This window comes from Toxorhynchites rutilus, chromosome 3 (assembly GCF_029784135.1).
Source record: "Toxorhynchites rutilus septentrionalis strain SRP chromosome 3, ASM2978413v1, whole genome shotgun sequence".
In the NCBI taxonomy this organism is placed as follows: Eukaryota; Metazoa; Arthropoda; class Insecta; order Diptera; family Culicidae; genus Toxorhynchites; species Toxorhynchites rutilus.
The window spans coordinates 182,919,309-182,931,595 of record NC_073746.1 but is presented as its reverse complement, the minus strand read 5'-3'; the positions used below and the strand labels follow the sequence as shown (position 1 = coordinate 182,931,595).

The following is a 12,287-nucleotide window of genomic DNA, read 5'->3' as shown; positions in this document are numbered from 1 at the left end:
CGTTTCAGATTCAAGAAACGTCAAAATAGGTATCGAACTGTTGATGATAGAAATTTGTGCTGCATGGGATCGTCACATACGAGAACGCAATGCGAAATCGTTATAGCAACCACAAACGACTTGGAAACGATTTTAAAGACTTTGTTTCACTAAAACGCCTTACGGAGATCTCGTTTGCAGGAATAATGAACTTTTTCTATCCGGAAATTAATATTGAAAACGAAGTCCAGAAACTGGCAAGTGGCAACTATTGGTACTCAATTTCGAATAATCTCATGAGTTCAACGTTTTCAGATGAAATATGCTGATCGAGTTTATGAACGGCAAATGGAAGAAAGCCGGAAGAGGTGATGCGATTAACAGCTAATGATCCAATGGTTTGAATTTTTATATGCTTGATTTTCTCAGGTTAGAAGACTCACGACTTGCTGAAGAACAGCAACAACAGAGAGAACTACAAGAAAAATTAGAGAAAGAAGAGGAGGAACGATTGAGAATGAAAGAACACAAATTACTCGCTATTAAGCAGGCAAAGGAACGTGAGAGGGAAGAGTTCATCAAGAAACAGATGCTTCAGCTCAAAATGTAAGTTACAGTTTTTGGGGTTATTGCTTACGTCATATTTTTTTTAAATATCACATTGTAGTGGTGCCATCTTTTGATAGCTGCTGGAGTTAGAACCGGCGAACTTCGTCCCGTTCAAAATTGATTTTTTGATATGAATTCATTCGAACATTCACGTTTTCTCACTAAGCGAAAGTTCGTGGATTTACCTCTATTCTAGAGGTGGGAGGGTTCTCAAACCATCATAGAAACATTTCTTGTATTCTCAAATCCTCACATCAAAACTATGATTCTATTTGCTCTACTCATTCTCAAATTCCGCAGAAATTTGTGTTTTGTTTGTATGATAGTCCTTCCCTTTCAGAGAAGGGAGGTAAGTCAAACCATCATAGAAACATTTCGTACCCAAAAACCTCACCTAGAAAATTTGGCTCCATTTGTTATGCAGGATTATGTGTTTCATTCGTATGGGAACCCTCCTTTTCAGTCAGTGGGGGAGGGGTCTCGAACCATTATAAGAACCTTCCTCGGCCCTAAAAACCTAAGTTCCAACAGACAAACAGGCCGAAAAGCAATTGATTTGGTGAAAAAAGCATTTAGCAGCCCACTTAGAGAGGAAGAAGGAATGTCAAACCATCATAGAAACATTTCTCGTACCCAAAGACCTCACCTAGAAAATTTGGCTCCATTTGTTATGCAGGATTATGTGTTTCATTCGTATGGGAACCCTCCTTTTCAGTCAGTGGGGGAGGGGTCTCGAACCATTATAAGAACCTTCCTCGGCCCTAAAAACCTAAGTTCCAACAGACAAACAGGCCGAAAAGCAATTGATTTGGTGAAAAAAGCATTTAGCAGCCCACTTAGAGAGGAAGAAGGAATGTCAAACCATCATAGAAACATTTCTCGTACCCAAAGACCTCACATAACAAATTTGGCTCCATTTGTTATGCAGGATTATGTGTTTCATTTGTATGGGAACCCTCCTTTTCAGTCAGTGGGGGAGGGGTCTCGAACCATTATAAGAACCTTCCTCGGCCCTAAAAACCTAAGATCCAATAGACAAACAGGCCGAAAAGCAATTGATTTGGTGAAAAAAGCTTTTAGCGCACATTTTTATTTGTTGTGGAAATAATTTTATCTTCAAACATAGCTTTGGTTTTTGGGAGTCGTGTGTGATTCCTGGACACGCAAGGGCGGGAAAGCTCGTTCCCCGTTCCACCACACAGGATTCCAGCCGTCGTACAACTGCATTGTCGAGACCTTGCCTTTCATCAACGCCGTCGCCGAAGAATCAACCACCAATTTCGGTAGCCCTAGAAACGCCGAACTGATTTTTCCCACCGTAGGGTAAAGCGGGCGGCTTTCGGTCGGGACCATTCAACCCGACCGCTCTTCACTGTCTTCTCTGTCCATTCTTCTCTTGTTCGGCATCTAAGAGCGTTCCGTCCGGTTCCGTCTATGTCCGTCGGGGCACGATTCAATACTGCCATCTTTGGAGCATTGAGATAAATATTGAGAGACCCACTATCAGCTTCTTCGGTCCCCTGACAACTATGCCATGTTCACTTCTACCGGGCGCCAGGTCCTTCCAGCCCACCATTGTCGGCGGTGCTCCATTATGTCTTGTTACAGCCAATAGCCTGATTCCACCGACCAACTACCGCGTCATCAATCTCCAGCGAGGCCCTACAGACACCAGATCAACAAACTTGGCCCTGCAGTGGAATGTCAGTGGGCTGCAAATAAACCTTGGACAGCTGGAGATCCTTGGTTCAGCTTCCGGTGTGTCCTTCAATCATCGGTCTCAAGCAATAAACCAAGTGACTCCAATTATCGTTCAGGAAATCCTCGGTGATAAAATTCCACCGGTACACAAAGCTGGGCTCCGTACGTCAACACTTCCTGGTTTTGGCTGTAAAGAGGAGCATCTCCCATAAGCGCAAGCAAATCATCACTACCTATGATAAGCGCAAGCTGTGTTTAGATACTTGAAGGATCTAAAACCGTTCTGGCGCAAGAAATCTCACCACCATAACTAGTGGGTGCGATCAACGGAAGTTAGGAGGAACATCATCGCAGAATTTTTCGAATCATTGGAGCTCTCGATCCTGATTGACGGTACCGACACTTTTGTCAAAGTCGTTACAGTTCAGCCATTGGTATTTCCGCAACCAGCATCGACTTGGAAGGTAAACTGGGGTGAAACACAGTAGACTACCTAGATGGACGTTTTTTTTTTTGGCAAGGAGGTGGAGATCTTCAATAGATCATGTTGACTGGGTAGTTTGAGATTTCTACTCACTAAAACCACCTCCTTGTACTTCATACCAGACCTTCCCCGGAACCACCAATTGGTATTACTTCGGGGAGGAGGCTGTGCTCTTCTGTGCTCTTCTCTCCATCTTCGTTGAAGTTCTACCATAATTTTACATATTGCGCGGTTCACTGCATTCCACGTGTTCTCTTCTTTACACATTGCCTGTATTATATTTTCAGCATTCACATCGGGACCGCTCGCTAAGATCATTTCTTGTCTCTCTGTGAAGAATCGAGGACAGTCAAAAACCACATGCTCCGGTGTTTCTTTTATTTGATCGCACAAAAGACAGAACGGTGTACTTGCGTGTCCGAATCTGTGCAAGTACCGTCGGAAACATCCGTGGCCTGACAGATATTGCGTCAGGTGGAAATTCACTTCGCCATGTTTGCGATCAATCCAATTTGCGATGTTCGGTATCAATCGATGGGTCCATCGACCGTTGGATGTGTTGTTCCATTCCTGCTGCCACTTCTGAATCGAGTCTAATTTTGCTCTTTTCCGCACTTCTCTGTTTCTTTGCACATTCGTCGTTTTTTGTTTGTAGCATACACTGTCTTCGACTAGAATGATGTCGATGGGAATCATTCCCGCTATGACGTATACTGATTCCGCAGATATCGTCCGATATGCGCTCGCTACTCTCATCGCCATTACTCTAAGTGTTCTGTTTAGCAGAGTACGATTTTGTTTCACTCCGAGAGCTGCCACCCAGACCGGGCCGCCGTAACGGAGTATCGACGTGGATACACTGGCAAGAAGGCGCCTCTTACTGCTACATGGTCCTGCATTATTCGGCATAATTCTTGCCATCCCTACCACGACCCTTGCTGCTTTCTCACATGCGTATTTTACATGACTCTTGAATTTAAGTCGGTCATCGATGATAACACCCAAATATTTCAGCTCTCGTTTGGACGTAATTTTGTGATCCCCAACAATAATTTCTGCTTGATCCACCACTCTGTAATTGCTGATCAGCACCATTTCTGTTTTCTGGTGTGCTATGTGTAATTTTGCATTGTTCATCCATTCTTCAACAATTTGAATTGACTCTGTAGCCAACATTTCAACTTCCTCTCTTGTCTCGCCAATCACTGACAGCGAAATATCATCTGCGAAGCCAGTTATCTTCACGCCCTGCGGAAGCTTCAGCGTTAACACTTCGTCGTACATCCCGTTCCACTGCGTTGGACCTAGGATGGATCCTTGTGGGATACCCGCTGTGATATTGTACGTTTTTCGTCCTGTCTCTGTGTCGTAGATAAGAACCCGGTTTTGGAAATAACTTTTCATGATCTTGCACACATAGTCGGGAACTAACAATCTATGCAACGCCTCGGCGATGGCTTCCCAGCTGGCACTGTTGAATGCATTCTTTACATCGATCGTTATCACTGCACAGTAGCGATCTCCACACCTTTTCTTCATCAGTGCTTTTCTGGCTGTCTCAGTGACTGACAGGATAGCATCCACTGTGGATCTATCTTTCCGAAACCCGAACTGCATCTTCGAGAGACCGTGCTCACTCTCTGTGCACCTTGTTATTCTATTGAGAATGATCCTCTCCAACAGTTTCCCTAGAGTGTCCAGAAGGCAAATGGGCCTATAAGAGGATGGCTCACCAGGTGGCTTTCCTGGTTTTGGCAGTAGAACCAATTTCTACCTCTTCCAGATATCTGGAAAGTTTCCTTCATTCAGGCATTTTTGCAGCGTTTCCCTAAACATTTCGGGGTATGCTTGCACCGCTGTTTTGAGTGCCACGTTGGGAATTCCATCTGGACCTGGGGCTTTGTTCACCTTCAGCTTCTTTGCTGCCGTTATCAGCTCGTCTATTGACACCCTCTCTACGTTTTCTTCATCATGATTGTACGGCGTAGGTGGCCAATTCACCGAATCGTGTTGCGGAAAGAGCACTGCTATGATACGCTTCAATTTATTTGGGCACCCTTCTCTGGGTATCGATGGACCTTTGAGTTTTGACAACACCACTCTATAAGCATTACCCCAGGGGTTCGCTTCTGCGTCCCGGCACAGCTCTTTGAAACAGTTCCGTCTACTGCGACTGATTTCATGCTTAAGTAAGGTTCTTGCCTCTCTGAACGCTACCCTGCACTCTGCTCTGTCAGTTACAGTCTTAGCCCTTTGCATTCTTCTCCTGGCTCGGAGGCAGCTCGTCCGGAGAGAGTTAATTGTTTCATTCCACCAATAGACCGATCGTCGTTCGTTTTTTGGCGTTATTTTTCGTGGCATTGCGATGTCACATGCTCGGACAACACTCTCTGTCAATTCGCTTGCATTTAAATTGGTGACAGGTGACGTACCTAGATGAACGTGATATGAAGTGAAGTGACTACACTCTTCGATTTCGATCATCCTTAACGCATTGCCGCCTCAATCCACCCGAAGACCAAAGTGGATCTTTGACAAAACTGACTGGTATTTGTACAGGGTTTCCTCTAGCTTCCTGATTGCCAGAGGCAATCCGACCATCATGCAGAAGTTTAAAGAAATCTTCACCGAGATGGCTGTATCGACCATCTCCAAAACAAAGTGTTCTGAGGACATCAAAAAGAAGATCAAGAAACGGAGGAAGTTCCTGCGTGTGATCAAATGAATTTGGTACGATGGCTCGGATGGAGAAACGGCAAGGCGACTACCAAACCAATTCGTGGTTCTAAACGAGCTTGTGGAAAATCGTTCAACAAACATTTTTCCATCGAAGAACTCCCCGTCTCGCTACGCGGGGTCCGCTGGTTCCGATTGAATCGGTTAAAAGTTATAAAACCACTATTTCCGTTAGGTTAAACTACTCTCCTCGACATATTTAATGACCTCTGGTTGAAGCACGACTTTCCAGCGTAATAGAAACATAGTATTGTGATCCCCATCCCCAAAGTCAGTCAGAACAGCTGCTCTGTGAAAGGGTATCGGCTATTATCCTTGACCTCCAGAATGTACAGTCGAAGCTGAATTACAGAATGGCAACTATTCTGAAAAACTTCGCGACAGACCAGATCTTCGAGGTAAAAGTTGAGAACACCAGCTCCAGGTGCCTCCACGATGAATTTGGTGTTCATAATAGCGACGAACAGCCTGTTAAGGGTAATACCGGCCTGAACCAAAGCTTTGTCGAACATCTCATAGGGAAATATCGCAATTACGAGATTCGACGATTGTGAAGGGACGCAAGGAGTTGCTTTCGGGGTAAGCGCTCACAATAACAACAATAACTCCCAGCGAAAAAAACTTGCCGAAATCTGCCAAGTGTTCTCGACCGAAGCAGCACTATCCCCTCAACCAAACCGATTCTAATAATTACCGACTCGGCTAGCGCGATCGATGTCGACGGCTCGACTGAATCTGGGCATCTGTGGATACGAGCCATTAGAAGGTTTCTGCTGTCGGATACACTCTTATGTGGGTCCCCTAACATACGGGCAAAGCCGACAATGATGCTGCCGACCGTTTTGCCGGAATCGGTCACTTTGGGCAATTCCTAACGCGCGGAGAACTTTTTGGGCTGAAAAATGGTCCGCTGAAACGAGATTGTTCCTCCGGAAAATGAAAGACTCCAAGTTCGAAGACGTGAGGCGATGAGGGAGTAGCGAATCTTGTCCAGACTAAGAACCGGCCACTGGAATATATTACACAACTTCAACGGGGAATCCTTTCAACCTTGCGATCTGTGCGAGGTCCACAATTCGGTCGAATGCATCGTTTGTGTTTGTCCGAGATAATAGAACTTCCGGAACTTCCACGGGATCAGTGGAAACATTCCTGACGTCCATGGCCCCTACAGATTGTGATCCTCATCGATGATCCCTGTTAATCTTGTTAACAAACATCGCGGCATTGTTTAGGTCGATTCTGTTGAAACGAACCAGCCCAGGAGGATGAAAGTCTCAAAAATATAAAACAATTTTTTTTCCATTTAATTTATTTGTAAAGCCCAGTCGCTTCGCGGAGCCTCTAACTCAAGATTTGTTTATACAAAATTTCAACTCAATTCTATGTTAGGAAGATTCGACCGATTACTCTCGGTTTACTCGAGGTTAGAGGAGCAACATTTTTTGTGGGACTGGTCAGGTTAGAGATATGGATATGAGGTATCGTTGTTTCAAACGAGGGTTGCCGTACGCACTGTAGCATTGTGCATGATGACCAGGGATAGCATCTGGTGTTCGACTGGATGTTAAGCGTGGGCAATGATGAGATGAGGGGCCAAGACAAACAAACTAATTACTAAAAAGAAGGATACAAAAGCATTAAATTCATATAAGATAAATGTTGTTTAGGGTATTTTCACGCAACTAGTAAATGCAAATCGATTTTTCTTCATGAAAATCAAGTCTCTTCCAAATTCCAAATTTTTTACGTTTTTTAACGATTTTCTTCAAAGAGAAATTATGGTCATGGTTTGTCCACCTCTGATCATGGTTTGTCCGGTTATAGAAATCACCATTTTTGAATGAAAAAATTCGAATTTTTAGGAAAGATGTTGCATTTATCGTTGCTTGAGTTTACTGTCATCATATTGATCCATTCATAATTTAGGGTTTCTTCAGAATATTGCCTTATCTTGGGCACTTTAAAGATGAACACTCAACACAGAGAAACTATATTGTTGTTTATATTCTTGTTTGGATAAAAAAAACTCATCTGACATAGTCTTAATGAATTTAAACTTAAAACTAAAACATTAAAACACACCATTGAACGCATCGGATTTCACAATTCTGTTTTTGAAGCGTAGTGATGGTTCTCCAAAAACAAAAAACTGCTCTACTGACGAGAACGTACGGATCATTCCCGAGATCGGCTCATGTTGTCCAAACGATGATCGATGTGGAAGCGGTTGCAGCAAATACGAGGATCGTAGAATTCTGCTGGGAGCATGAAAGTTCACCATCTCGAGTAGGTGAGGCGCATCAATTTCACCACAAAGAAGCTTGACAATGAAAGTAGCTTGTTGAATACGCCTTCGTCTCTCAAGTGTATCCAGATTCAGCAAGCGACATCTGGCTATATATGGCGGTAGGTTCCGGGGATCACGCCAAGGCAAATGCCTGAGCGCTCTTCGAATAAAACATTTTTGTATCCGCTCAATCCTGATACTCCACATATGCTGGTAAGGGATCCATACTACCGATGCAGTCTCGAGAATCGGCCGAACAAGAGAACAGTACAGCGATTTTAGGCAATAGGGATCAGTGAAGTCCCTAGAGATTCTCGATATGAATCCAAGCTGACGATTAGCCTTAGTGATCAATGCAGATCGGTGTGCGTCGAAAGTTAGCTTATGATCGAGAACAACGCCCAAGTCGTTAACCTGACTGACTCTCTCTAAAATCAAATCGTCGATCGTGTAGATGGATATAATTGGCTGTTTTTTTTCGGTGAAAGCTCATGATCACACACTTGGCGATGCTTATGGTTAGTTTATTCAATTGGCACCAACTGACGAACTGGTCAAGCAAGCTCTGTAGTCGACGGCAATCCTCAAGGGTTCTGATAGCCAAATAAATCTTCAAGTCGTCTGCATAGATCGATAAACAGCCGGATGCTAAAATAAGGGACACATCATTGAAGAATATCGCGAACAGCAGTGGCCCTAGATTACTGCCTTGTGGAACTCCCGAACAAACAGCAAACGGAGACGAAATGTGATATTGGAGCTTAACACGGAGCGTTCTTCCAGAAAGATATGACCTCATCCAGTTGATGAATCCATCAGAAGCACCAAGACGGGATAGCTTTCTCAGCAGGATGCGGTGGTCAATTTGGTCGAAAGCGGCTTTTATGTCGGTATAAATAGCATCAACCTGAGCACGTTCTTCTAGGCGGTTGACACAGAATGATGAGAACTCGAGAAGATTGGTGCTTACCGAGCGTCCTGGCATAAAACCATGTTGTACTGGTGAGATATAGCTCTTAACTTCTGCGAAACACATCATAAACAAACACAAACAAACTGTAGCGCGCCAAGCGGTTGCTATAGTAATCATGTTGACAAACCAATATCAGTGATTCGGACAAACCATGATCAGAATTAAGGTCATCGAGATGCATTAATCACTTGATTTAGATATATAAATCTGATACAAATGGAGCGCAAGCATGATTACAATATTTGTAAGTGTTTTAATCCAGAAAAGGTCTGAATACGTACCAAATTATCTGGTGATTGATTAAAAGCTAGCTCAATTTAGGGGCACATTGACACCAATAGAAACCAATAGAAACTACTGCAAATCATAAAAAAGACAATTTTATTTATATGTCTGGAAACATTTGAATACCTGACTTGACACAGGTGTGCTGAACTAGAGCATTCAAAAAAGTGGACGAATTAATTTCATATTTTCGACTGAACAAACCAAAATCATTTACCCTACTTGACCGTTTCACAAACACATACGAGGGCAGTCCGATGAGTACTTAACCCAGCAATGCTCCAACTTCCTTAATCCATCTGAAAAATACGTTTTATCGAGGTCTGCAAAGTAGTCCTCTGTGGCGGCGATGACCTCCTCATTCGACTCAAATTTCTTCCCGGCGAGTGACTTTTTCAAGTTTGGAAACGAAAAAAAGTCGCACGGAGCCGAATCTAGAGAATACGGTGGATGGGGCAGCAGTTCGTAGTTCAATTCGACCAATTTGGTCGTGGCGACGGCGGTGGTGTGAGCCGGTGCGTTGTCATGGTGGAAGAGCATTTTTTTCTTCGCCAAATGGGCCGGTTTTTCTGTAATTCGGCGTCGAATCGAATCGATGTAGATCACACCTTGTGAATCCCAGAAAATGGTGGCCGCCACCTTTCCGACAGTCTTCGCCTTCTACGGAGCACGTTCGGAGCATGTTTCGTCTACGGTCACGAAACGACGCGGAAACTCCTTCGGATTGCGCTTAAACAGCGTCAAACACTGCTCTGAAGTGGTCTCACGGATGCGCTTGTTGCCCGGAGTGAACAAACGCGGCACCCATCGCGTCTACAGCTTCCTCATGCCCAAAATTTCATGTAGGATATGACCCACGCAGTCTTTTGAGATGCCTACTGTTTCAGCTATCTCGTGCACCTTCAATCGTCGGTCTGCCAATACGAGATCGTGGATTTCTATTACGTTATCCTCCGTGGTAGCAGTTTTCGGGGCACCTGGGCATGGCTCATCAAAAACCGACGTGTGACCACGTTGAAACTCGTTAAATCAATGTTTGACGGTCGTCATCGAAGGAGAAGAGTCACCGTATACAGCATCCAAGCGCTCTCAGATTTCGCTGCGCGGTTTCCCTTCCAAAAACAAGAATCGCATCACCGACCGATATTGCTCGTTCCCACACACGGTCATAACAAAACTACGAGTCCGATTCGGCTGAAATTTTGACAGAAGCCGTTTACGAGAATATACTACACGATAGTAATTTCTCTTGCGATACTGACACCATCGGACAATGAGGCTAAGTACTTTTCGGACCGCCCTCGTAGATCGACTGCAAATCTCACGAGTTCCCAACACGTCTCTGATATGAACATAGGGTTGTCTTCCTAGAGCCTCAAGGGCATTCAAAAGGTACTCTCTGGCTGCATAATTATCCGTACATTAGCAAACTGCATGATCGATGTCATCGTTTCCACACCGACAGACATTGCTTTGAACGCGATTTATTCTGTGGAGATGCACAATTAGGGAGTAATGGTTGCAGTGGTAATAGTAATGATATGATATGCAGTGTCAATAATAGTACTATTGGGCAAATTTGATATTTTTATCAGCATGAAATAGGCATGAATTACTGTAACGAACAGTGTGTGAACAACAAAAAGGGTCTCGATAGTATATGGAATATGAACGGTCTATAAGCCCGATGACCATACTATTTAGCTCTCTATGCGTAAAACTTGGGATAGTATTCTAGGATTTAAACTCTTTGTATTTAGATAGCTCAAGAAAATATGAGCTTTAAGTGATCATTTATTGCAGCAATAATTGTGACGAGATACGTACCCATATCCAGAAGAAATATCACATCGAAGCCAAACGGTGTCAACTGGCTCAAATCGAAGACAAACGCAAACTTAGAAAGGCACAATTAGACGAGGAGTGTATATGGAATGAAATCCACCGGAAGAACTATCAACTGCTGGTATGTTAATTCAAGGCATGTTATAAAATGCCGAATGGGACGTTTTATTTATTTCATTGCAGCTTGATCGAGAGCTCAACGAAAAACGTAAGCGTAAATTGATGGAAGAGCAGATACTGCTCGACATTAAGACACAAATGAAGGAAAGGTCGTTGAAGGCTGAACAAGAGAAAATTAATCTGCAAGAAACGCGGTGTACTTCACTTCCGTTTCCGGAACACGATAAAAAATTGGTACAAATAAAAAGGAGTGAGCTAGCAGAGAAATTGAAAGAACAGATGGATACTACCAGGAAACTTCAAACGCAACGTGATGAACAGGAACGAGAAGTTGCCAAAGCACTAAACGACGCCATGCAGCGTGAGCTCGAGCGCGAGAAGGCAGCGCGTGCTGCCGAAAAAGACATTCTGAAGAAGCAAATTGATCAGTATTATGAGTATTCGAAACATATAGGAAAGCAACGTCTAACCGAAGAAGCCAAAATGGACAAGGTAAGTTTTCAGGTGTATTGAAGTATATATTTAAAACAAATAGTTTAACTTCGACTTTACTAGCTTATCGACGACTTTCGGCAGGAATACGATAAAATATTAGTTGAAAATCGCCAAAAGGATCTGCAAAAACGATTAGATCTAGCAAATGTAAGTTTTAACAAGCTAATAGAACATTTCATAATTATCTTTGTTCACTCAGAGAGTATATGAGGGCCAACGGCAACAAATGGCAGAGGTCGAAGAACGGCGTCGAATTGAGCGAGAACGCGAACTACAGGGTGGAATGGATGAACGTGAAGTTTACGAGAAACATCATCTGGAAAATATTGACGCAAAAAATAGAAATCAAAATTCTGTGAAAAAGTATCGTGAAGCTCTCAAAGATCAAATCAAATCTGCCACACTCGAAAAGGAACGTTTAAGAAGTCAAAATCAAATGCAAACTAACAAACTCATCGAGGCCAACGTACAGGAGCTCAACTTTGTGCAAAACTATGTGAAAGGATCATTCGAGGGCCACTTCAAAAAACATCCGAATTTCGCATTGATGAAAAATAAGGTTTAATAAAGATTCATATGCGTCCTTGTATGAATGAAGAGTGTTTGTTTCATGTGAAAGTTTTCCAACGAAAACTCAAGGGATGTCCCAGAAGTTATTCCATCTCATTCAATTACTCACAGATAATCGAACAGACGACATGAAATTCAGTTCAACACAGTTCAACGTGTATTGTTTACAATTCGTAAATTTTGGTAGATCACATAGCTTA

At 43.2% G+C, this 12,287-nt stretch overlaps 1 protein-coding gene across 1 annotated transcript; it reads left to right on the top strand.

Moving 5' to 3' along the window:
* The first annotated feature begins 13 nt into the window (after window positions 1–13).
* Window positions 14–12,082, top strand: LOC129773711 (trichohyalin-like). The gene is made up of 8 exons (XM_055777355.1): window positions 14–29; window positions 107–236; window positions 295–347; window positions 409–585; window positions 10,861–11,023; window positions 11,086–11,514; window positions 11,578–11,664; window positions 11,717–12,082. Exons 2-8 carry the CDS (start codon window positions 186–188, stop codon window positions 12,080–12,082), a joined length of 1,326 nt encoding a protein of 441 aa, XP_055633330.1. The 5' UTR covers window positions 14–29; window positions 107–185.
* The last annotated feature ends 205 nt before the right edge of the window (window positions 12,083–12,287 follow it).

Bases quoted from the DNA above. Each gene is read 5' to 3' on its own strand.
- LOC129773711 (XM_055777355.1), top strand. From the start codon at position 186: ATGAACTTTTTCTATCCGGAAATTAATATTGAAAACGAAGTCCAGAAA. The intron at 348-408 runs GTGATGCGATTA...TGATTTTCTCAG, and splicing joins ATGGAAGAAAGCCGGAAGAG to GTTAGAAGACTCACGACTTG. The intron at 586-10,860 runs GTAAGTTACAGT...CATTTATTGCAG, and splicing joins CAGATGCTTCAGCTCAAAAT to CAATAATTGTGACGAGATAC.